The 26,190-nt window shown below is 47.7% G+C and overlaps 1 protein-coding gene across 3 annotated transcripts in view; it reads left to right on the top strand.

The window, feature by feature from the left end:
• Positions 1 to 26,190, top strand: part of LOC122921143 (capping protein, Arp2/3 and myosin-I linker protein 3-like) — a 782,130-nt gene that overhangs the window by 86,855 nt on the left and 669,085 nt on the right. For 2 of the 3 annotated variants that reach the window (XM_044271158.1, XM_044271160.1), the window contains one exon: positions 14,308 to 14,358. The exons of the other annotated variant lie outside the window; for it this stretch is intronic. In XM_044271158.1, the coding sequence (XP_044127093.1) occupies positions 14,308 to 14,358 (51 nt within the window). The remainder of the gene's footprint in view (positions 1 to 14,307; positions 14,359 to 26,190) is intronic. 3 annotated transcript variants of the gene reach the window in all.

The following is a 26,190-nucleotide window of genomic DNA, read 5'->3' as shown; positions in this document are numbered from 1 at the left end:
ATCATAGAAACTACTGGAGAGAGCATTGACTATGCTTCTGTTGTGTGAATCTGACATCAACTCTGCTCCTGTCCAAAATGCCAGTTGCTGGAAAAAACAAAACTGAACTTGAAAAAATAGGTTATTGACTGTGGGGACCGCTACCAACTTAATAGACTACCAGATGGTTAATGAACGTAAACTGGCTGTTATGAGTTCCTGTTAAGGTGACAGCAGTTGACACCACACCTCTGTCCCAAGGCATGATCCGTTTCATAGTCACAAAATATCCAAAGAACACCATGCAATATGTAACACCCCAGAGTGGTGTTACAACTTCTGCACCTTGCTCCTATCTTTTATGGTCTAACCTGTATGTCATGTATATATTTATTTCCAGGTCCCTCAACACTGTGCATTTATATCAATGTTATGTAACTGTTTATGTACAAACCGGATTCCAAAAAAGTTGGGACACTATACAAATCGTGAATAAAAACTGAATGCAATGATGTGGAGGTGCCAACTTCTAATATTTTATTCAGAATAGAACATAAATCACAGAACAAAAGTTTAAACTGAGAAAATGTACAATTTTAAGGGAAAAATATGTTGAATCAGAATTTCATGGTGTCAACAAACCCCCAAAAAGTTGGGACAAGGCCATTTTCACCACTGTGTGGCATCTCCCCTTCTTCTTACAACACTCAACAGATGTCTGGGGACCGAGGAGACCAGTTTCTCAAGTTTAGAAATAGGAATGCTCTCCCATTCTTGTCTAATACAGGCCTCTAACTGTTCAATCGCCTTGGGCCTTCTTTGTTGCACCTTCCTCTTTATGATGCGCCAAATGTTCTCTATAGGGGAAAGATCTGGACTGCAGACTGGCCATTTCAGTACCCGGATCCTTCTCCTACGCAGCCATGATGTTGTGATTGATGCAGAATGTGGCCTGGCATTATCTTGTTGAAAAATGCAGGGTCTTCCCTGAAAGAGATGACGTCTGGATGGGAGCATATGTTGTTCTAGAACCTGAATATATTTTTCTGCATTGATGGTGCCTTTCCAGACATGCAAGCTGCCCATGCCACACGCACTCATGCAACCCCATACCATCAGAGATGCAGGCTTCTGAACTGAGCATTGATAACAACTTGGGTTGTCCTTGTCCTCTTTGGTCCGGATGACATGGCGTCCCAGATTTCCAAAAAGAACAAATCGTGGCTCGTCTGACCACAGAACAGTCTTCCATTTTGCCACACTCCATTTTAAATGATCCCTGGCCCAGTGAAAACGCCTGAACTTGTGGATCTTGCTTAGAAATGGCTTCTTCTTTGCACTGTAGAGTTTCAGCTGGCAACGGCGGATGGCACGGTGGATTGTGTTCACTGACAATGGTTTCTGGAAGTATTCCTGAGCCCATTCTGCGATTTCCTTTACAGTAGCATTCCTGTTTGTGGTGCAGTGTCGTTTAAGGGCCCGGAGATCACGGGCATCCAGTATGGTTTTACGGCCTTGACCCTTACGCACAGAGATTGTTCCAGATTCTCTGAATCTTTGGATGATGTTATGCACAGTTGATGATGATAGATGCAAAGTCTTTGCAATTTTTCGCTGGGTAACACCTTTCTGATATTGCTCCACTATCTTTCTGCGCAACATTGTGGGAATTGGGGATCCTCTACCCATCTTGGCTTCTGAGAGACACTGCCACTCTGAGAAGCTCTTTTTATACCCAATCGTGTTGCCAATTGACCTAATTAGTGTTAATTGGTCTTCCAGCTCTTCGTTATGCTCAAATTTACTTTTTCCAGCCTCTTATTGCTACTTGTCCCAACTTTTTGGGGATTTGTAGACAACGTGAAAATTTGAATCAAAGTATTTTTCCTTTAAAATGATACATTTACTCGGATTAAACGTTTGATCTGTCATCTACGTTCTATTACAAATAAAATATTGACATTTGCCATCTCCACATCATTGCATTCAGTTTTTATTCACAATTTGTTTAGTGTCCCTTTTTGGGAATCCGTTTTGTAATATGCCTGGTTCACCAGCAGGTGGCAGCAAACATGGCAGAGCTTTATGTAGGTAGAATGGAGCATTCCATTCAATTCTAACCCCCCTCTGGAGAGAAGTGGGCTAGCCCTACTTCCTGAAGGAAAGGTGGGGACCAATTAGAGTTAGTGTAGTTTACCCACTGTAAGGGGAAGGGTGCACAGGGGCACGTGTCTGCTGAACGTGCCCACTCTAGCCAGAGCACCTTATGCTCTGCTGGCCGGGGAGGCTGAAGCCCAAAGCCTCATGAGCCAGGATATTAGTTCCTCGGCTGAAGATAAATCCAACTAAAGAGTGAAGTGCAGCGTAAAGAAGAAGTCGAGTTACTAAGTCAGCTTGTCAGTACAGCAGATTGAGAGAAGGATAGATCAGAGTTGCGTTTGCCTTCCAGTTTAATACTAAAGCCTGTGGAACAAAGACAAAGCCTGTAAACTGTTGGAAGAAATGTTTATTCAAAGTAAAGCTGCTGTTGAACCTCATCTCAAGGTCTGGACTCAAGTTCTTTCCAATCCCTCAATTATCTCCCCTTTTCTTTGCTTCGAAGCCAAAGCCTGGGGTCCAGCAGTATTCAGGTAGGAGCACCTTGACACGCATAGAGAGACATTTAGGCTGCACTACACCACTCGACATTCCTACGGGACTTGGGTCGCGATATAGAGGGCCCTTGGGGGAGGTTGCCCGTTGCAAATATACTTCCAAAGTGGCTCCCGGACTGAAGCTTCATCATGCTCCAAACACAATTCACTAATTTGCTCACTCTCCTCTCAGTGTAACAATTAGTGTTTATCGTGAATATTCTAATCGCAAATTTTTATCGTGAATTTGCGAAGATGTAGAATATAGTGATTATATATATATATATATATATATATATATATATATATATTATACAGTACAGACCAAAAGTTTGGACACACCTTCTCATTCAGGCATCAAAACTATGAATTAACACATGTGGAATTATATACATAACAAAAAATTGTGAAACAACTGAAAATATGTCATATTCTAGGTTCTTCAAAGTAGCCACCTTTTGCTTTGATTACTGCTTTGCACACTCTTGGCATTCTCTTGATGATCTTCAAGAGGTAGTCACCTGAAATGGTCTTCCAACAGTCTTGAAGGAGTTCCCAGAGATGCTTAGCACTTGTTGGCCCTTTTGCCTTCAATCTGCGGTCCAGCTCACCCCAAACCATCTCGATTGGGTTCAGGTCCGGTGACTGTGGAGGCCAGGTCTTTTGACGCAGCTTCCCATCACTCTCCTTCATGGTAAAATAGCCCTTAGACAGCCTGGAGGTGTGTTTGGGGTCATTGTCCTGTTGAAAAATAAATGATGGTCCAACTAAACGCAAACCGGATGGAATAGCATGCCGCTGCAAGATGCTGTGGTAGCCATGCTGGTTCAGTATGCCTTCAATTTTGAATAAATCCCCAACAGTGTCACCAGCAAAGCACCCCCACACCATCACACCTCCTCCTCCATGCTTCACGGTGGGAACCAGGCATGTAGAGTCCATCCGTTCACCTTTTCTGCGTCGCACAAAGACACAGTGGTTGGAACTAAAGATCTCAAATTTGGACTCATCAGACCAAAGCACAGATTTCCACTGGTCTAATGTCCATTCGTTGTGTTCTTTAGCCCAAACAAGTCTCTTCTGCTTGTTGCCTGTCCTTAGCAGTAGTTTCCTAGCAGATATTCTACTCCGCTTAACAGTTGTTCTAGAGATGTGTCTGCTGCTAGAACTCTGTGTGGCATTGCCATTGACCTAGAGCCAGATTTATCATTAGCTCAGGTCAGAATAATGGAGTGAAAAAGTCCCCCAAAAACTCCCAAACGCTAAAACTGCGCACAAATTTGCTACTTTTTTCTTCTCTGCACTATGCTCGTCAGTTTTTTTTAAAGTGGGCGTGTTTTCTTATGTAAATGAATCTCTAGACAGATTTACTATTGGGACTATTTAAAAAGTCGCAAAAAAGTAGCAATTTCACTCCAGTGAGGACCATGCTTATCTTATGAGACTTTTTAATAGAACATGCAACTTTTTCATAAAAAAGTGCAACTTTTTCGTAAAGATGTGCGACTTTTGTAAAGCTGCTTACTGACGGATAAACTGCTACCGTAAAACCACATTTATTACAGTCTTAAAGGGCCGATCATAAATCTGACTTGGCTAAAATTGACTTTAGCCATATGTTAAAGTGGAGTGAGCTGTCAGAGTCATGATAAATCTGGCCCCTAGTCTCTAATCTGAGCTGCTGTTAACCTGTGATTTCTGAGGCTGGTGACTCGGATGAACTTATCTTCCGCAGCAGAGGTGACTCTTGGTCTTCCTTTCCTGGGGCGGTCCACATATAAGCCAGTTACTTTGTAGCGCTTGATGGTTTTTGTGACTGCACTTGGGGACACTTTCAAAGTTTTCCCAATTTTTCGGACTGACTGACCTTCATTTCTTAAAGTAATGATGGCCACTCGTTTTTCTTTACTTAGCTGATTTTTTCTTGCCATAATACAAATTCTAACAGTCTATTCAGTAGGACTATCAGCTGTGTATCCACCTGACTTCTCCACAACGCAACTGATGGTCCCAACCCCATTTATTAGGCAAGAAATCCCACTTATTAAACCTGACAGGGCACACCTGTGAAGTGAAAACCATTTCAGGTGACTACCTCTTGAAGCTCATCAAGAGAATCCCAAGAGTGTGCAATGCAGTAATCAAAGCAAAAGGTGGCTACTTTGAAGAACCTACAATATGACATATTTTCAGTTGTTTCACACTTTTTTGTTATGTATATAATTCCACATGTGTTAGGCCTCTTTCACACTTGCGTTGTCCGGATCCGGTGTGTACTCCGCTTGCCGGAATTACACGCCGGATCCGGAAAAACGCAAGTGTACTGAAAGCATTTGAAGACGGATCCGTCTTCAAAATGCTTTCAGTGTTACTATGGCACCCAGGACGCTATTAAAGTCCTGGTTGCCATAGTAGTAGTGGGGAGCGGGGGAGCAGCATACTTACCATCCGTGCGGCTCCCGGGGCGCTCCAGAATGACGTCAGAGCGCCCCATGCGCATGGATCATGTGATCCATGCGATCACGTCATCCATGCGCCTGGGGCGCCCTGACGTCACTCTGGAGCGCCCCGGGAGCCGCACGGATGGTAAGTATGCTGCTCCCCGCTCCCCACTACGGTTTACCATGGCTGCCAGGACTTTAGCGTCCCGGCAGCCATGGTAACCATTGAGAAAAAGCTAAACGTCGCATCCGGCAATGCGCCGAAACGACGTTTAGCTTAAGGCCGGATCCGGATCAATGCCTTTCAATGGGCATTCATTCCGGATCCGGCCTTGCGGCAAGTGTTCCGGATTTTTGGCCGGAGCAAAAAGCGCAGCATGCTGCGCTATTTGCTGCGGCCAAAAAACGTTCCGTTCCGGAACGGAAGACATCCTGATGCATCCTGAAGGACGGACTGTCCATTCAGAATGCATTAGGATAATCCTGATCAGTATTCTTCCGGCATAGAGCCCCGACGACGGAACTCTATGCCGGAAGACTATAACGCAGGTGTGAAAGGGCCCTTAATTCATAGTTTTGATGCCTTCAGTATGAATCTACAATTTTCATAGTCATGAAAACAAAGAAAACTCTTTGAATGAGAAGGTGTGTCCAAACTTTTGGTCAGTACTATATATATATATACACATATACACACACCGCTTGTGGGCCAATTAGACGGCTGCAATATCTTTGTCAGAGCTTAGCAACATACCTAGCAACCAATAGGAAAGTTGCCTACCCCTTTAATATATAAGAAACTCCCCAGTATCCATTTTCTGCATTTTTTTGGCAGTTGAGAGAGAGAGAGCGAGAGCAGTGACATTGCTGTGCTCTGTGCTTTGAGCTGGATCCTATTCCTTATCCAATGACATTAGATAGTTAGCTCATATATATAATACAGATAGTTAGTGGGAGATAATCAGTGTAGGTTAGATATAGTGATATAGTGCAGCTGATAGATTCCATTGCAGGGTGTTAAGAATTACTGTTTCTCTTCTGTCCATACATACATGCTACAGACATAGTGCTGTGATGTCACAACAATACTTAGTGCACCAATCAGTAATATCTACTCAGACCTGATAAAATGTGAAGTTGCATGTATTGCGCAAAAAATATGCGCATCATTAGTGCTGATTTGCGCAATCGCAAAAATAATGACTGGAGATCACAAATTCTAGAATTCACGAATTTATAGCTAATATTGTGCGAAAAATTAGCAAAATATCGCAAAAATAAATATTGCCTATACCGCTTATCACTAACAATGCGTTATTCTTCAAACTTTTCCCAATTGCAATCACAGATAGCAATTGCAGAGTTCATCAAAATACATAGATAAATTATAAAAAGAAAGCAGTTAATCTACTAGAACAAGAAATGTAAAGACATTAAAATATTATAGAGAATAAAATGCTCTGTAAAATGCAAATACCAGTGGTACTCCAGCCTTGTTTGGTGTAGGAGCTCTGCTCCTCTTCTGGGTGATTCTGCCCAGTCCTTGAGGGCCACCTTGTTGGACATAAATTGTCTTCCTTTTGTATGCTCCTTATACCCTACCTCACTTTTTGTATGTTAGGTGTGGGTTTATGTTCAGGGTGTATTATACGTCTGGATTGTTGTTACATGTCTTGGCGGTTGTTGTCGTTTGTCCCTGCATGTATGTAAGATGTTTTCCTTGTTTGTTGTGTCCTCCGGAAGGGGGTTGGTTTCCCGGAGGGGTGAACCACTAGCCTGTATGCAGCAGTGTCTGGGGCTGCCATGCACCTTGCAGCATGGCGGTCCTGGTGGAGTCTGGTGTGCTGGATACCCGTGTGAGTTGCTGGTATGGCATCCTGTCGGGTGTTAGGGCTCCTGTACCTATACCCGGGTTCCAGTCATGGAGACTTTGGTAGGTAAGTGTGTTGTCTTGTGTCCTCACCTGCCAATCCTCTTGCTGTGTATGGTCTCTCCTTTTCCCTGCTGTTAGGTCTTTAGAGACTCTTGTTCTTCCTCGTCTTGGATGAACAGGATGTCTCCCCCCTGCTCCTATCTGAAGGATTATCAGGGCGACTCAGGGTCCCATGCTTCCATCGGAGTTCGCTCATACGGAGAGGAGTTAGGGAGAGGATTAGGGACGCCATAGGAGGTAATCTGCTTCCCTTTTCCTGGCTTCTTGGCCTAGCAGTTATCTCTCATCACTTTACATTGTGCGGTGGGGCGTTTCCCCTCTCCCCACTGTGACAAATATGAACAAATATGGGCAGCATGGTGGGCTCAGTGGTTAGCACTGGTGCCTTGCAGTACTGGGGTCTTAGGTTTGAATCTGACCAAGGACAACATCTGCATGGAGTTTGTATGTTGTTTGCGTGGGTTTCCTCTGGGTACTCCGGTTTCCCACACTCCAAAGACATACTAATAGGCAGCTTAGATTGTGAGCTTGTATGCTAATGTCTAACAGTTGGATGCTAATATCTGTGAAGTGCCGCAGAATATAGTGGTGCTATATAAGTGCATAAAATTGATAAATAATTAGGAGAAACTGAAGCTAACTATTCATAAAGCGAAGATCTCAAAATTTGAGGGATATACTTTAGATTTTCTTCATAATAGAGTATAGATACTTGGACAGGAAAAACATGTCAGGCAAGGCATGTGAATAGGAATGTGTCTGATAGTCTGCTTCTTCAAGTGAAGGTATAACATCTGATTCTTGGTCAGGCTTCATGAAACTCCAGTCAGGATGGGGTCCAGGGTGTTTTTATTTTTATTTATTTTATTTTCCTAAAAACACTAGATACTGCATGCGTCCTTATTACTGACAATACTGACTATTTACTATAAGAGGAAAATGAAATAGGTGGTGCTACAGTTGTCCTTACTCACAAATCTTGTGCTGTTTTCCAAGGACCTGGGTATGCGAGCTGCCTTTTTTATTTTTTTCGTTTATGTTTCTTACTTTCAGCTTCCCAGATCCATAACTTTTTTTATGTTTCTGTTTAAATAGCCATGTGCAGGCTTGTCTTTTGCAGGACAAGTTGTACTTTCTAATGCCACTATTTAATTTTGCATATGATGTAGTGGGAAGCTGGAAAGAAAATTCTAATTTGTTGTAATTGGAAACAAAATGCAATTCCGCCACAGTTTTATGCATTTAGTTTTTGCGGTGTTCCCAAGGGTTTTGTTTTTGTTTTTGTATGTGTGTGTATACATAGCTGTCCGTCAAAGGTCCACCTGGGCAACGCACCGCAGTAATAGCAGGAGATTTTAATGTAGATTTAACATTATTTGCTGAATCTATTCCTGCAAATCAATCAGCTCCTCCTGCTCTATAACATGCTGTCTGCAGGTTGCACTGCCTTTTATCCCCAAGTCTTTGTTACCAAATGTTACTTAATAATTTGGATTATATTTCCTTTTTTGACAATGATTCTATTTGCATTTTACAGAGCATTTTATTCTCTAATGTCTTTAAATTTCTTGTTCTAGTAGATTAAATGCTTTCTTTTTATAATTTATCTATGTATTTTACCACACCGTTTATATATCTCACAGGATCTATGCATGATGTTTTTAGAAATGTGTAAGGCCGATTCATTGGCCTGTATTTGTGGGAGGGGCTTGGCTGCCTACATCAGCCGCCGGCGCCCTCCCACATGCGTACGACGTACGAAGTTCCCAGTGTTCCGGAGCGTGCGTTGTACCTGACAGTCCTGCTGAACAGGCCAGGTAAGTCCGGTGGTGCGGTCGGCCCTGTTGGTAAGTGGGCCCCGCGCTCCGGAACACTTCATATGCCTCGTCCCCGCTCACGCTCGTACCATGGAGGTGGTGGAGCCCAACATGAGACCGCGCTTCCCTCCTCCGCCCGTTCAGCTTACCTCCACAAGCGCCTCCCACGCTCCATGTCTGCCGGTGCTGCCCCGCTCCCCCATGTGGTGGGCGTGGCCTTCAGCGGCGGGCCGGCCCCCCAGTTGGGGGGAGGCGCCCCTGCCACCGCACTATGCCGGGGATCGGGGCGGCTCCATGTGACCCGCCTTGCCACAATCGGGGTGGCAAGCCAGGGGGCACCACCGTGTCCCCACGCGGTGGATTTTGCCCAGCCGGCGGTGGGTCGGCCCTCCGGAATCGGGGGGCACCACCGCACTGGGCACTCCACCAGGGAGCGGTGGGCCTCCCACGTGGCACGAGGTTAAGGGGAATAAGGGGGGAAGGCGGTGCTATATTCACCTTCCCCCTATTCCAAATTATGTCAGGGGGCTACGCCGGTTCCCCACGCGGTGGACGCGCTCAGCCGGCGGAGGGTCGGCCCACAGACGGCAGGAGGGCACCCTCGCACTGGGCGCTCCACCAGGGACCGGTGAGGCCCCCCACGCGGCATTCCATCATCGGCAGGGATAGGCCCTCACCACCGGGGGTCCTCCCTGCGCCGGTTCAGGCCTGAGGGCTGCGCAGCTCCCCACGCGGCAGGTGTGCTCAGCCGGCGGGCGGGCCAGCCCTCGAACGGAGGGGGGCCCCTGCACTGCGCACCCTGCCAGGGACACGCGTCAACTCTCCACGTGGCACAAAAATCGTGTTGCGTGAGGCGTGAGCCGTTGCTCTTAAGTATCCCCCCGCTTGGTCCTCGGTGTCAGGGAGCTCCGCGCTCCCCACGCGGCGCAGTGGAACACGGTGGGGGATGCAATGGCCAGCGCCTCGCACACACTTAAAGTCTGGCACGGGCCGCCGTGCTGCTAGGTAGGTAGGGGTTCACCACAAACGACAGACAGAGTCGGGGGGGTGGAAAAACGTCAATCAATGCCACCCCCATCCGTTGATCAAATCCATTGCTCACAGCTCGCGCTCCATCAGTTGTACCTCGTGTATTGATTGGTTTCTTTGTGCTGCTTGTTTCCCAGGTCAGAGAGAGAATATAAAATATATATACACACACGAGAGAAGCCAGTCTAGGATTCACCCGAGTTTCCCACGAACAAGGTAGTGGGGGTTCACGTCAGTGGACGGGAGGTATTGATCACTAGCAAGGGAGTGGTCTCATGCACTGTTTTACGTCCAGGTTTCCTTTTCCATTTAAAACATCCGCGGGGTTCAGAACGCAGTGTTCCTCAGTTGGTAAGTAAGTTAGGTTCTGGCGTGTACTTCGGGTGGCGGTTCCTGGCCACTCTTTCACGGCTGCCGGGGGTTAGTGTGTGTGCTTCACAGGGACAGTGCACCTTTTCTACTACGTTGTCAAACAGCTTCACGGACACTGGTGGTCGCCCAGGGTAGCCGGTCACCTTGCATTATTGTCTCCTCAGCTGTGATGTCGCACGCGTCTGATATCATGGAAGCATCAGTGGATGAAAACGCTGCAGGGACGTCCGAAGGGGGCAGCACGTTATCCCTGCGTGCTTGGACTATCCCCAAGCTGATGGCGGAGCTGACGAGACGGGGCGTTCCTTTCCCGGCATCTGCCAGAAAAGCGGAGCTATACCGGTTATGGAAAGACTCCTTGGTGCCCAGCAGCGGTGATCCCCCCGCAGCCACGATACAGACATCGCTGGCCCAATTGCACCTCATGCTGAACAATTTGACTTCGGCCGTCACGTCCATACAGGCTAGACTCGAGTCAGTCGAGGCTCACAACTCGGCAGTGTCGGTTTCTTCCCCCGAGCCTCCGGTCGCCTCCACCTCTGCTGCAGCAGACATTCGCACTGCCCAGCCAGTCCCCAACGTGACTCCGTCTCACTTTGTCCCCATCAACATCAGAAAGGACATCCTAGAGGGTAGGGATATCAATCTCGCTTCGCTACTAATAGCCTCTAGGGACCTTTCCGACAACAAGGTGATAGCCTGCGGGGAAGTCTCGGTGGTGCTGAGAAGCCGCGACCACCGGCTCAATCGCAAATTGAACATTCCAGAGTTCGTCATGGCTTTCAGCCTTTTCAGGGACGTCATCTGTACTGCCAGGCCGGACAGGAGGGAGGAGCTAGACCTGTACCTCTTTAGGGTCACAGAGTTGGGACATAGGTATGGTGGGAACGCGTTCTATGATTACCACTGTTCGTTCTCAGCCAAAGCAGCTGCAGCCCTGTCCCAGTTTCAACATGTCACAGACTGGTCCGTCTTGGACACAGAGTTGTTCTGCAGACACTTTGCAGGCCTGTTCGGCCTGTCAGTCTATCTTCCACTCAGTAGAGTGGTGCCATAAGTCGGCTGTCGGCACGACATCATACCCCTCCGGCTCTTCAGCGGGGCCACTCGACATCTTCAGACCCCCCAATTCGGTAGACAAACTAGGACGACCCATCGTCCAGTTAGGTAGGGCCCAGATATGCAACAATTTTAATTACGCGTCTTGTAATTTCGGGCAATGCCGCTTGTTGCATATCTGTACCAACTGCTTCAGGGCCCACCCCCGAGTAGCTTGCTCATTAAAATCGGTGAAGAATTACATGAGCGTGGTCAATACTAGTCGTCTACAAGTAATGTTGCAAGGTCATCACAATCCAGGGTTCGTGCAGTTCCTGGTGTCAGGGTTCCATCACGACCCCAGAGGTCACACATGAGTGTAGGAACCTTCAGTCAGCCGAAAGGAATCCTGGCTCAGTAGACACACTCATAGAATCCGAGTTAGTCAAAGGGTTCTTAATTGGTCCTTTCGAAGTACCCCCATTTCAACGGTGGAGAGTCAGTCCCGTAGGGGTCGTCACAGGCAAGTTCAGTAAGAAGGAGAGACTCATCATTGACTTGTCTGCCCCACATGGCTCACAGGTTCCCAGCCTCAACTCCCTCGTTCCTTCAGAAGAAGTTGGTATGAGGTATTCTTCTATAGACCAGGCCATCGCCATCATCTTGCAGACAGGTCCCGGGTCCGTATTGTCCAAAGCAGATATATCGGACGCCTTTAAATTGCTCCCCATCATGCCAGCACTCTGGCAATGGCACGGTATCAGGTGGAGAGGCCTGTATTACTTTGCCACAAAACTCACCTTCGGTTCCAAGAGCAGCCCCTGGCTCTTCGATCAGCTGGCCCAAGCCCTCCACTGGGTTCTGGTACACAAGGTGCGCTGTGAATTCGTCATCCATTACCTAGACGACTTCCTACTGATTGAAAGGCCAGGGGCTGCTCCTCTGGGGCTGGGGAAGCTACGAAGGTGTTTTCCCCAGTTGGGGGTACCAGTTTCTTCCAAGAAAGTAGAGGGCCCGTCCACCGTGATCACCTTTCTGGGCATCGAGTTGGACTCCCAACACATGTTAGCCAGGTTACCCACGGACAAGCTAACGAGAGTCCGAGAAGTGATCCACAGGTTTTCAGCCACATCGGTGGTCACTAAGACTGACCTTCAGTCGCTACTGGGTATGTTAAATTTTGCCATGCGTATCATTCCGCAGGGCAGAACGTTCATATCCCGCCTGCTGGTGCTCCTAAGCACCGCCCCAGAACAGGACAGCCCAGTGCGTCTGGACAGCCAGGCCTTAGCGGATCTCCGTATGTGGGACCATTTCCTGGACCAGTGGAACGGGGTGTCCCTATTCGTTCCCGAGCTGTCGTGCCAGTCCCCCTTAGTCTTTTCGGACGCGGCAGCCGGCACAGGGTTTGCCGCTATATTTGGCATTCACTGGGTTGCAGACAGATGGCCTGCCGAGGCGGTACTAATCCCAGGGTTCCTCCACTCCTCGGCACTGTTCGAGCTGTACCCCATTGTGGTAGCTGCTCACATATGGGGCAGTCTCTGGGCGAACCAGTCCGTTCTGTTTGTGACGGACAACGCAGCCGTGGTAGACATCATAAACAGTGGGTCAGTGGCGGTTAGTACAACTCTCCCTACACCACCATTTCCACGTTCATAGCGCGCACGTGCCAGGTGAGCAAAACTTGGCTGCCGACGCCTTATCCAGGGCTAACTTTTCCCGTTTCTTTCAGATCATGCCAGAGGCAGATGCGACAGGCGCCACCGTTCCTCCTCACGAGTCCTTAATGTTAGCATAACCGACCACCTTGAGACGGCCCACGCTCTGATTCGCGATTCTCTCTCGCCCAACACGACCCGAGCATACCACACCGGGTGGAAGATGTTCTGCAGGTTCCAAGGGGAATGTCCTCAGGGGGAATCCAGTTTTCCAGATCACATCCTGGCGTTCATTGGCTACTGCCACTCAGTGCACAAGCTCTCCCACAGTACAGTGAGGTCGTACCTAGCGGGCGTACAACATTTCCTCTCAGTCAGTCATCCCGAACGACCATCAGTGTTCGCCATGCATGCTGTTAAAGCAGCACTCAAGGGCTTAAGTAAATGCGGACCTCAAGGCCAGGGGCGTAGGCAAGCGGTCACCGGGCCCCTTTTTCGCAATCTATCCGACGTCCTGGACAGTAATCCTTTCGGGGTTTTGCCCAGCTTGGTACTCAAATCTGCCATCTATTTAGCCTTTTACGGCTTTCTGAGGCCCGGGGAGTTCACTTGTTCTTCAGGCAGTAGCAAGTTCCTCACGGTCAGCCAGCTGGTCCAGAACACCGAGGGGTTCACGTTACTGCTCAAGACGTCTAAGACCTCCCAGGTGGGCCCCCCTGTCCCTGTGTCCTTCTATCCCACGTCACACCAATGGTGCCCCGTCACGGTGCTCCGTCAGCTACGATCCGCCTTGTCGGGGTCTGGGCCTAACAGTCCACTGTTACCCTTCGGGGTGGTTCCACTCACCACCCATCAGTTCGTGTCCCACGTCAGGTCACTGGTGGCCAGCCTGGGTGGTGATCCCTCCGCTATTTCAGGACATTCGTTCCGCATAGGCGCTGCGTCTGCAGCATCCAAGAATCAGGTACCAGCACACGTAATTCAGAAATTAGGGCGTTGGCACTCGGTATGTTTCACCCGTTACATACCTCACCCCGATACCGAAATGTCAACAGCTTTTCAGAACCTGGCTTTGTAATTACGTCGCAATAAAGTACTTTGCCTATCAGTATGTCTCTTGCCCTCTTTCAGGCGTCCCTCCATGACGCGGTTGCGGCACAACTCTGACCGCCTAGGGTTAGGTTCCCCAGGTAGGGTCAGGTACGTACCTGGTGGCCACGACCACAAATCTTACTTAGCATTGGGGACATTATCCCAGTCTAGGCAGTTAAGGCCTATGTTGCAGTTTGATATGTCGCCAGTGGTTTTACAAAATATTAATGATATTGCTATTTTAGCATGAAAGGAAATGGAGGTTGTTGTACCGGTCACTGGTGCTGTAATATGTTCTCATACCATCCATAGGTACTGACTTCATGCAGAGGATTCATGATGCATAACACACTTCAACCGAAGGTGAGTAAGCTGAAATATTGCAAAGCATTGTATTGTCTAATACTGAAATGATGTTACTAGCTTGTTACAGAATAGTATTTCAGTTTTTTATATATTTAAAATATTTATAGATGATTAATCCAGATGTGGACTCATTAAGATTGCAGTGAAACTAGTGTTGGTTAATTGAAACTATCCATACTAATTGCAACAATGTTGGTGATGCTTGACCAATTTCGGCATCATGAGTCAATGTTGTAATGTGTATGCAGGCCTCTGGTTGGCAGATATATTAACCATATACGTTTTCCTCAGCTGTTATGTGCAGTTGAATTGCAACCTTGGAACAGAAAGTAACTACTGGATCTCAAAACTTGAGGCACTAAAGCCACTAGACAGGTATACAAAGTAATTTTTAGTGAATCAAATCTCTTGATGAAGTTTGGCTAGGCAGCCGAATCAAATTTTTTATAAACTTCGCTCATCTCTAGTAGTGGAAGTCAATGGGAGAACCCGAGCATTAATCTGGTTCATAGGTCAAAAGGTCATAAATTGATGGAAACACCACCAAAATGGTTCAGGAACAGCATGGGGAGGATGTCTCGATGCATCTTGGACTCCCTGGTCGCTGCTGGGAACCATGTTGTCCGAGTAGTACGCCACTTTTAAAGACTGACAATAATACGCACAAAATCGGTTAAAAAAAAATCAATTTTAGAGGAAAAATTGTCAAGAAACATTCTTTCCTGTATATTCACTTGTATATAAAGTGCAAGTGCTGCCAAAAATTTACAAAGAAGAGGTACTCCGATACAACCTGTATATCACATAATGGAGGGCCTTATTCTCATTGTGGTACTTTTCTGCCCCTACCATGGTGATCATAGGTAACGGGGAATCAGGGTTCGATGCCGGAGAGGGAGCTTGAGAAAGGGATACCACATCCAAGGGAGGTCAATGGCTGAAATCTGATTGGCTGTTGTTGCCTTACCCCTTTTTTTTCCTAATTGTGAACCACCCAGAGAGGTCAAGTTATTAAAGCACAAGCATCCAAGGTAGGCAGCAGGTGCGCGGCAATTACCCACTCCTGACTTGGGGAGGTAGTGACAATAAATAACAGTACAGCACTCCTAAGCGGCCCTGTTATTGGAATGAGTACACATTCCGTTAACGAGGATCTATTAGAGGGCAAGTCTGGTGCCAGCAGCCAACTTGCTCCCGGCCTCCACAACGGATTGTGTTCACCAGACTCTTGGCTACCGAGACTAGACTTGCAGGTGAGGGCCTGCTGCCGCATTGTTGACTCTGGATAACGTCTAGGTGACTGCACGTACCTGTGACGGCGACAATCCATTTGATGTCTGCCCTATCAACTTTGGAGCAATTTTTGAACAAGGACCTTCTGGTATAGCACCGTTTTTCTTGTCCTCTCCACCAGAGGAATGAGAGATCAGAAGTTCTTTCTGTAGCGGGGGTCAAGAAGGGTGAACAACCAGTAATCTGTGTTGTCTAAAATGCGTATAACGAGTGGGTCGCAGGAAAGGCAGCCTAACATGAAGTCAGCCATGTGTGCCAGAGTACCAACAGGCAAGACTTCACTGTCGTCATCAAGAGGATCACTCTGAATCTCCTCATCCTCTTCCTCCTCTTCTGCCCACCAACGCTGAACAGATGGAATTAAACTACCCTCTGTAGCGGAGGCAACCATCTCCTGCTCCTCTTCATCGTCCAATTCACGCTGAGAAGACAGCCAGACCACCCTCCGTCCATCACCCTGTGTAATGTCTTCCCCCATTTCCACTTCTTCCACATGCAAAGCGTCGTCCTTAATTGTGAGCAGTCAGCGTTTGAGTAGACACAGAAGTGGGATGGTTACGCTGATGGCGTTATCGCCGCTCACCATCTGTGTTGATTCCTCAAAGGTTCTTAAAACGTCACAGAGGTCAGACATCCATGCCCAACTCTCGCTTCTGACTGGAAAGGCAATGATAATGTTGCAGCTGGTATTCCAGTACTGCCCTCTGCTGCTCACAAAGCCTGGCCAACATGTGGAACGTGGAGTTCCAGCGCATGCTCACGTTGCACAACAGCAGACCGGCTGAAGCTGTCGATGACTTGCGGAAATGTGCACACACCTTCACCAGTAGCTCAGGCAAATTGGGGTAGGTTTTGAGAAACCCTAAACCACTAAGTTTAAGACGTGGGCTAGGCATGGGATGTGTCTAAGCTTGCTGAGCTCCAAAACCGCCACCAAGTTACAGCCATTATCACACACAACCATGCCTGGTTGTAGGTTGAGTGGCCAGAGCCACATCTCAGTCTGGTCTCTTATCCCCTGCAGCAGCTCTGTGGCGGTGTGCTGTTTGTCCCCTAAGCATATCAGCTTCAGCACGGCCTGTTGTCGCTTCCCCACTGCAGTGCTACACTGCTTCCAGCTACCGGCTGATGGCCGACTGGTGCTGCATGTGGATAATTTGGAGGTGGAAGTGGAGGAGGAGGCGAAGTAGTAGAAGTGGGGGTTGGAGCCACTAACGTAGGTGTTGGTTGAAACCCTGATGGAATTAGGGCCCGCAATCCTCGGCGTGGGTAGCACCTGTGCCATCCCAGGGTATGACTCGCTCCCGGCCTCCGCAATTTTCACCCAGCATCCCTGTCCAAATGCACTTGTCTATGTGTCCGTGGTTAAGTGGACCTTCCCAGTAACTGCGTTGTTCAGGGCACGTGTGACATTTCGGGACACATGTTGGTGTAAGGCGGACATGGCACACCTCGAAAAATTGTGGCGGCTGGGGACAGAGTACCGCGGGATGGCTGCCGACATCAGTCTGCGGAAGACCTCAGTGTCCACAAGCCTAAATGGCAACATTTCCAGGGCCAGTAATTTTGAAAGATGCGCATTTAGTGGTATGGCCTGTGGGTGGCTGGGTATTTGCACTTGCATTCAAATACCTTGGATCATGACATTTGGACACTGCGCTGAGACAGGGAAGTGTATGTGGTCGCTGATGGTGCTTGCGAAGGTCCAGATGCAGGGCAGGATGCATCCTCGCCTGCACCTTCAACAGGCGATTGGCCAGCATGTACCATAGGGAAGATGAGGCAGTGGTGTGACTTGCAGATTGTGGACCCAGGCGTTCGTCTCACTTATTACGATGCTTGGATTCCATGTGGCGGATTATGCTGGTGGTGGTGAGGGTGATAGTGTTCACGCCCCGGCTCATTTTAGTGTGGCACAGGTTGCAAACTACTATTTTGTTGTTGTACGCACTTTCCTTAAAAAAAGGGCCATATTGGCAAACACCTACCCCTTGTCAAGGGAGATTTACGTAAGGGGGTGCTCCGTGGAACTGTTGCGTGCTTGTTTGGTGTGGCCCGCCCTCTCCCTTTTGCCACCCCACTGCCTCTTCCAGCCTGTTGCGTTGCTGCAGATCCCTCCCCCTCTGTACTGCTGTCCTCGCTTGGCTTTCCACCTTCCCAAGTTGGGTCAGTGACCTAGTCGTCCACTACCTCCTCTTCCACTTCCTCACTCTGATCATCCTCTTGATTTGTTGACCTAACCACAACCTCAGTGATTGACAATTGTGTCTCATCATCTACCTCATTAAACACTAATTGCCGTTCACCACCGTCATGTTCTTGTGACATATGTGTGGATGCTCAAGAGGTTGGGAATCAGGGCACAAGATCTCATGTCCCTCTTCAAGCGTGCTTGGCTAGAGGGCCAAATCAAGTAATGGCGATGAAAGATGAAAAAAGATCCTCGGAATTTCCGAGTGTAGGATCACTTGTTTGGCCAGACTCTCCATGGTGGGAGGAAGGAGGATCAGTGAGAGGATTCTGTTGACCAGACTCTTGACTACTGAGACTGGACTTGGTGGAAGACAGGGTGGGGCTTAACCAACTGGAAGCATTATCTGCTGCAATCCAACCGACCACCTGGTTGCACTGGTCTGACTTCAAGAGTTTTGTCTTGCGACGCCCTGCAAACTGTGACATGAAGCTAGTTATTGTGGATGATTGTTTTTCTTGTGCTCTGGCAGCAGGCACAGTTTCACGGCCATGGCCTCTGCATGAACCATCAGCCCACTTCCCCGTCCCTTACTGCTCGCCTTGTGCATATTAAATGTTATATGCAAGCTTGACACACAAGATGTGGCATTTATGTCACAACTCACAGCAAGCACAGTATATGGAAAAAGTATGTATAAGTACGGAAAAAGGAAAATAGATTTCAGTTATATTTCTCCAATCTCTGGCCTTGATACACAGAAGTTGCAGAAGAAGAAAGAAGATGAACCTTTGGATGGCGCTGTCAGCAGGAGTCGGAAGCGGGTAGGTATTGATAATACTTTTTTATTTTCAGTCAACGCGTTTCAGGGGCGGAGAGCCCCCTTCATCAGGACAGTATACAATTGTATACTGTCCTGATGAAGGGGGCTCTCCGCCCCTGAAACGCGTTGACTGAAAATAAAGTATTGTTATCAATACCTACCCGCTTCCGACTCCTGCTGACAGCGCCATCCAAAGGTTCATCTTCTTTCTTCTTCTGCAACTTACTTCTCCCCGACGAATGCTTCCAAGGCACGGGGCTGGAACCTAGGCAGCAGCGCAGGCACCCCGCACGCTGATCGGGAAAATCAGCACAAGCTTCATATAGGTGTTGTGACTTTTCACAACACCTTCTGGTAAGAGTTTTTATCTATCTCTTGCACCTATTAGTATACAATACCACACATGAGGCGCTGCCTCCTATCTCTCTTTTATCTTCTCTTGATACACAGAAGGTATTGGACAGATGTCTTTAGTCACTGCATACACCCTCTGTGAGGGATACCACCCCTCGTGCCCACTTAACGTCAACTACGTCGAGCTCACGGGATACGATATAGTCCCTGGTTTCCAAGATGTGGTGTTACGCCCTCCTGGAGGAGTATGTAAGGTCAGCTTGGTACAAGTTTACACAGACACCTCCTGTTGATGTGGGCACAGAGAGGCAACAAGCTGAGAGAGCCTTTTTTACTGCCGCAGTGAAACAGCGCTTTCTCAGCCCAGGTAATCTGCAACCAGCTTCTTGTTTGATATAAGCCCGGTCTGCTAACGGGATTATATAGGGTGAGAAACGGTAGCTTATAACTAGGCCAAAACATGGACGTGGGGATTCGTGATCGAGATACAAGACAGAACAAGATTAAATTATATATTTAATCGCATTAAGGTCACACTAGATATAACACTATACACACAGAATATATACAGTGGTCTGAGGTTATAAATACAGGCAATATGGTATACACAGGATTACACAGAGCACAAGTCAGTTACCGGGTAGATGAATGTTCCTTTGCGTTCTGATTAGTCCTTTGCTGTATTCACATAGAGGGCAGTGGTGTCAGCTGGTTGTAGGTCCCTCTAAACACATGGCACGATGTGACCCTCCTTCAGAGAAAAGACACGCGCGCTTGCTGGCACAAGTCTTTTAACCGGTAGCCGGTCCCTCCCCTCCCGGCCTTTAGGAGGGGTCCACCCCCCCTCTGCTGGGCTGGCAGCAAATAACTGTTATTTGGTTTCATTGGGGAGATATACATATCTCCCCTCCCTGGCCTCCCACCACCACACAAGAACATGGGCATGCTCATCGTGGCCACCGGTACACAATTATGTATCCGGTTTGCACCTGTGATGGCCGGGTGATTCATAATTTCTTATAAATCACTGGTTCCATGCTGTCTGCTAGATTTGATTGAACTGGGAAATGGCTTAGACCCACTGCAGGGAGGTTTTCCAGCAGGATCCATGCTGTCTGAATGGGGTGTGAAATTGTAGACAAAGGTGGCTTGCAAGAAGTTCCCTGCCATATGGCTGGGGCTTTGAAGCAGGGCTCTCCTGTGGAGTTCACTACCTCTGCTATCTTTCAGCAAATAGCGGGGGTGGAGACATGGCTGACAGTAATTATTAATCTATATTCCTCACACCCTCTATATAAAAAGTATTGAAAATGATGGAAAAAATATATTAATTTTCAGTTATATTTCTCCAATGAAAGATCCTCACCTGTCTCGCACTCCGGTGTGACTAAAAAGGGTCCTCGTCGAGCTGCGGGTTAGGTTACACGTGTTTTCATTGATACACCAGCTCTGACCCCTTTGCGAACCGACGCAGGGATGCGTTCACATGTGCACCAGAGGGGAAGACCGCATGGCTTTCGGGAACAGCTTGGCCGGACTAGTGGCAGTGCGCTGTGGCAGTGTACTGCTAGCTACTGACTGAAGATTGCTTAGGACTTCGTCCGTTCCAGTGGGACCCAGGATCCGGGACTTTCCGTGACCCATCCGTTTACCTGGCAAGTTGCACAGAGACTTATGCACGGATCGGGACTACTTCTGGCTCCTTCATTTTTTGTTTGCCTAATATTTGCCCAGTGAAGTTTACCTGGACTTTATTTTGTTAATAAATCCCTTTGATTTCATCCTCACTGGTCTGTTTCATTGGTGCCTTGCATTACAGAAGAGTGGCCCAACAAACAGTTGCCATGGAAAGAATCCAGCAGCACCTAACTGAGTTAGGATCTGTTAACCCAACAATGCCTGAATGTGTCGGCAGTCACTGCAGCTCAAATCCAGGAGCAACTGTCTAATGTGATGGGGCAGCAGCTGCTCCAAGGAGCTTCCATGTTACCCATCACGATCGCAAGACACCAAGTGGAGACGGAGATTCCTCTGCCTGTCTTCATCACAGGAGAAAGACAGGAATTCCTAAACTTCAGGGACTCCTGTCTTTTATATTTCAAGTTGCGGCCGATAGCTTCAGGCAATAATAGACAGAGGATTTGGGATTATAATGTCCTTGCTGCATGGAGATCCCCAACGTTGAGAGTTTAATTCAGAGCTTTCTTTGAGTCCAAGGCCGTTATCTACCATGACCCAGATCGTACCTGTACTACCGAGAACCATCTCGAGCATATTCAGCAAGGTCGCCGCCCTGCCGAAGAACACGCTGCGGAATTCAGGCGATGGCCAACTTTTACCACCTGGGGCAATGCAGCCCTCTGCCATCGCTTCCGGCTGGGACTTTCTAATTCAGTCCGGGATCTTCTTCTAGCCTTACCCACTCCTATCTCATTAGAGATGGCCATCTCCCAGGCAATCAATGCTGACAGACGAATCTGGGAGAGGCAGGTAAAATGGTTGGCTCGCTTTACACCATCACAGCCACATCCAGGGGCCACCAAGCTGGCAGAAGAGCCAATGGTGGTTGGGTCCTCCCATCTTACACAAGCGGAACAAGCTAGTCTCCAACAGAAAGGTCTGTGCCTGTTTTGTGGAAGAGCAGGACATCTTGTTAAGACCTGTCCCCTCCTGTCAGCGAGAAACTAATGTAACTAGGGGGCATAGAGGAGAGCCTCCTAGGTGCTATTATTAGAGTTGAGCGGACACCTGGATGTTCGGGTTCGAGAAGTTCGGCCGAACTTCCCGGGAAATGTTCGGGTTTGGGATCCGAACCCGACCCGAACTTCGTCCCAAACCCCATTGAAGTCAATGGGGACCCGAACTTTTCGGCACTAAAAAGGCTGTAAAACAGCCCAGGAAAGAGCTAGAAGGCTGCAAAAGGCAGCAACATGTAGGTAAACCCCCTGCAAACAAATGTGGATAGGCCCAGCACCCAGGCAGAGGAGAGAGGTCCCGTAACAGACAATCTGGCTTCATGTCAGCAGAGAATTAGTCTGCATGTCATAGCAGAGAATCAGGCTTCACGTCACCCAACATTGGAACAGTCCATTGGCATATATTTAGGCCCCGGCACCCAGACAGAGGAGAGGTTCATTCAACTTTGTGATTGATGCAGAATGTGGTCTGGCATTATCTTGTTGAAAAATGCAGGGTCTTCCCTAAAAGAGATGACGTCTGGATGGGAGCATATGTTGTTCTAGAACCTGAATATATTTTTCTGCATTGATGGTGCCTTTCCAGACATGCAAGCTGCCCATGCCACACGCACTCATGCAACCCCATACCATCAGAGATGCAGGCTTCTGAACTGAGCGTTGATAACAACTTGGGTTGTCCTTGTCCTCTTTGGTCCGGATGACATGGCGTCCCAGATTTCCAAAAAGAACTTTGAATCGTGACTTGTCTGACCACAAAACAGTCTTCCATTTTGCCACACTCCATTTTAAATGATCCCTGGCTCAGTGAAAACGCCTGAGCTTGTGGATCTTGCTTAGAAATGGCTTCTTCTTTGCACTGTAGAGTTTCAGCTGGCAACGGCGGATGGCACGGTGGATTGTGTTCACTGACAATGGTTTCTGGAAGTATTCTTGAGCTCATTATGCAATTTCCTTTACAGTAGCATTCCTGTTTGTGGTGCAGTGTCGTTTAAGGGCCCGGAAATCACGGGCATCCAGTATGGTTTTACGGCCTTGACCCTTACGCACAGAGATTGTTCCAGATTCTCTGAATCTTCGGATGAGGTTATGCACAGTTGATGACGATAGATGAAAAGTCTTTGCAATTTTTCGCTGGGTAACACCTTTCTGATATTGCTCCACTATCTTTCTGCGCAACATTGTGGGAATTGGTGATCCTCTACCCATCTTGGCTTCTGAGAGACACTGCCACTCTGAGAAGCTCCTTTTATACCCAATCATGTTGCCAATTGACCTAATTAGTGTTAATTGGTCTTCCAGCTCTTCGTTATGCTCAAATTTACTTTTTCCAGCCTCTTATTGCTACTTTTCCAACTTTTTGGGGATTTGTTGACACCGTGAAAATTTGAATCAACGTATTTTTCCTTTAAAATGATACATTTACTTGGATTAAACGTTTGATCTGTCATCTACGTTCTATTACAAATAAAATATTGACATTTACTGTCTCCACATCATTGCATTCAGTTTTTATTCACAATTTGTTTAGTGTCCCAACTTTTTGGGAATCCGGTTTGTATCTGCTCGCAAACCTATATGTTCTCGATCCACAGTATAACACTGTTCCACTCCAAGGGGACACAGAATGAAACAAAAACAGCAGACTGGACTTACAGCAAGAAATGCAAACTACATAAATTAGCATGGTGGAACACATTCGTAGACAAGGACTACCACCATCAACATCCAGAAGAACGTACAAACAGATAACAAAAACACACAACATGGACATACACAGGGAACAAACTGTGTAACAAATAGTACAGGGGTGTCAAATGTTGCCTAGCCTAGCTTGGCCATTCTGACCCCTCAGCGCCTGATGAGTCATTTGTCGCTGAGAGGTAACCCCTTTATAGCCAAACTGACTAGACCCCGCTGCACGATTTGTTACCTGAATCCCATCACTGGACACATTGCAATTACTTGCACAAGGGCAATTCCTTGCAATGTGTCCTTTGTTCCGACACCTGCAGCACCTGATTGGGCTTTCTGTCTTGTGTGTTTTGCAGTGCTTTGCTATATGACCCAAGCCACCACACGCAAAACATTTGATGTTTGCCCGGCATGGCTTAGGTCCATCCACACTGCATCCGCGCTCCCTGAATTATTCCATCTTCAGGGAGGCACTTTTCACAATCTTTCTTTCCCCCAATGTCAGGGAAACATCTCTGTTAGTCTGGACCGGCTTGGTCTAGTGATTTGGCCTGTCACAGACTACTCTCCCCTCTTTTTGCCCTGCATAGGGCAAAGTTTTGGGAAATTCCGACCCTGACTTTACGGGGAAAGAAAGGGCCGGCACCAACTTGGTGATGACCTGTTGCATGCCAGTCATTATCTGGGAGCTTACAGCAACCTGAGCCTTCAATTTGGCTACTGTCACATTAGTAGAGGCAGTCTGCTCCTTGGAGGCCTTGACCTCAGTATAAGACTGAGTCAACTTACCCTCAATTTCCTCCTTCTGCCTCTGCAGCTCTACCAACTGTGACTCTAACCTAGCCACCTGCGCATCTCGGTCAACAGTAGACTGCACATTCTCCGCCAGCTGTGTCCGTAATGCCGAAACCTGGTCCGAATTACTGGCACAGCACTGGCAGTGAACGGCCGGAGGAATTGTCTCTGTTGACTGAGACACCAGCGCCACTTCCTTTGGCTTACAGATGCTAGCCTCAAACGCATGAACCAGTTTGGCTAGCATCCGAAGCCGTTTGGTGGCCTTGTTCAACACCGTCCGTTTGTTAACACAAAGCTTGTGATAACTACAAGCCTGTGATAACAAATTGGACCACCGCATTTCTGCTGACTTGTATGTGGTGGGGAGGATGCGGCTAAATGTGCTGTGTCTGCTCAAGTGTTGCAGTGTGGGGAAGTCCATACTCACTGTTTGATGAGCGTCCATCTTCTCATTGGGGCTGTACCTCTTCGTCCTAGCGGCTGCTTGGAAGGAGTCCTTTTCCCGGATCGCTTCTTCCCGACCAGCTGGATTTGTACACAGCTCCAACAAAGATGGATCTCCTTGAGTGATGTTTCCTCTTCTCCCTCGCAATAATTTGTGCGATGCAGTGACCGTGTAAAGCAAATAGCAAAATATTACTCACAGATAGATTATAGAGTCTCTGCTAAAGATTTTGATCTGCGTTTGGTACTATATGGAAGAGTTGCGTTACCTGTCTGAATTATCAGGTCCTAGACGTTCAGATCACTGACCGCGTCTCTCTTGCCTGACAATTCACAGTATAACTGAGCTCTAGCCTCAAACACCATAAGGAAGAGTCGCATTACCTGTCCGAATTATCAGGTCCTAGACGCTCAGAAACCACTGACCACGTCTCTCTTGCCTGATAATTCACAGTATAACTGACCTCTAACCTCAAAACCAAACACAGATTTCAAAATCTAAGCAGTGGGCCTGGCTCGCCAGTGTAAAGGGGGAATATTAGTCACCAATATTATGCGAATATCGATAATTAATATTCATAAATAGGAGGAGCTGTCTATTGATGACTCCGCCTATTTATACCTTTATATAATAATAACAATACTTTCACTATACTTTACGCTAATCATTAAACTAGCTGCATGCTAGTGCAGGGGTACAGAGAAGGGTTGAGTATGGGCAGGTTGTGGGTAGGTAGCGGGTAGGGGTGAGGTACAAATAGTGGGGGTGATCGTTGGAGGGAATCAGGGGAGTAGGGGTTTGGGTCGTTGGTGGGATAATCAGGGGAGTAGGGGTTTATCGTTGGTGGGATAGCGGTAGGGGTTAATCGATACTTAGCGTTCTTGCTCATTCGTCTAGGGTTACTAGGCCATCTCCAGCAGCATGTGGCCCTCAGGGTGCTGTTCCCATGTGAGTCTCGCTCCAAGAGCCCCTGTTCCTTGCTTGGAGCGCCTATATCATCCTCAGAAACAGCCCACCTCCCCCCTCCTCAGGCATGTGACATCATAGTGTGCCTTCCTCAAATCCCCAGAGTCCTCGTCCCTAGTCCCAAAATGCTGGGAGTAGGAGCATGGAGTTTAGCCATGGGGCAGAGGTGTAGAAAACAGGTTTATGATGTCTTTGGTTATAAAGTCCCCTGACAAATGGTGCCAGAGAGTCTGATTGTTTGGGGCCTGAACAAAAGAGGACTAGATACTAATCAGCTGTTATCCTACAGGCTATCAGCACAAGTTTTACTCTAAACATGGGGGATGAACTGTTGATAAGAGTTGATAGAGAATTGAATACACTTCTATTTGGGGGCACATATTTTCCACAGGGGCCACAATGAGTCCCTGTGGACCACAGGGGCAGATGTGCGCAGATGCTGGGCACATCTGCGCACATCATCCTTTGATATGGCAGTCAGTGCATGCTTATATATCACACATACATGCACGTATTTCCATGCATGTATGGATATATATGCTTACGTCTCAACCCTTCCTCAACACCA

Source organism: Bufo gargarizans, chromosome 10, assembly GCF_014858855.1.
Source record: "Bufo gargarizans isolate SCDJY-AF-19 chromosome 10, ASM1485885v1, whole genome shotgun sequence".
NCBI classification, from domain to species: Eukaryota; Metazoa; Chordata; class Amphibia; order Anura; family Bufonidae; genus Bufo; species Bufo gargarizans.
This window is presented reverse-complemented; position numbering and strand designations above follow the sequence as displayed.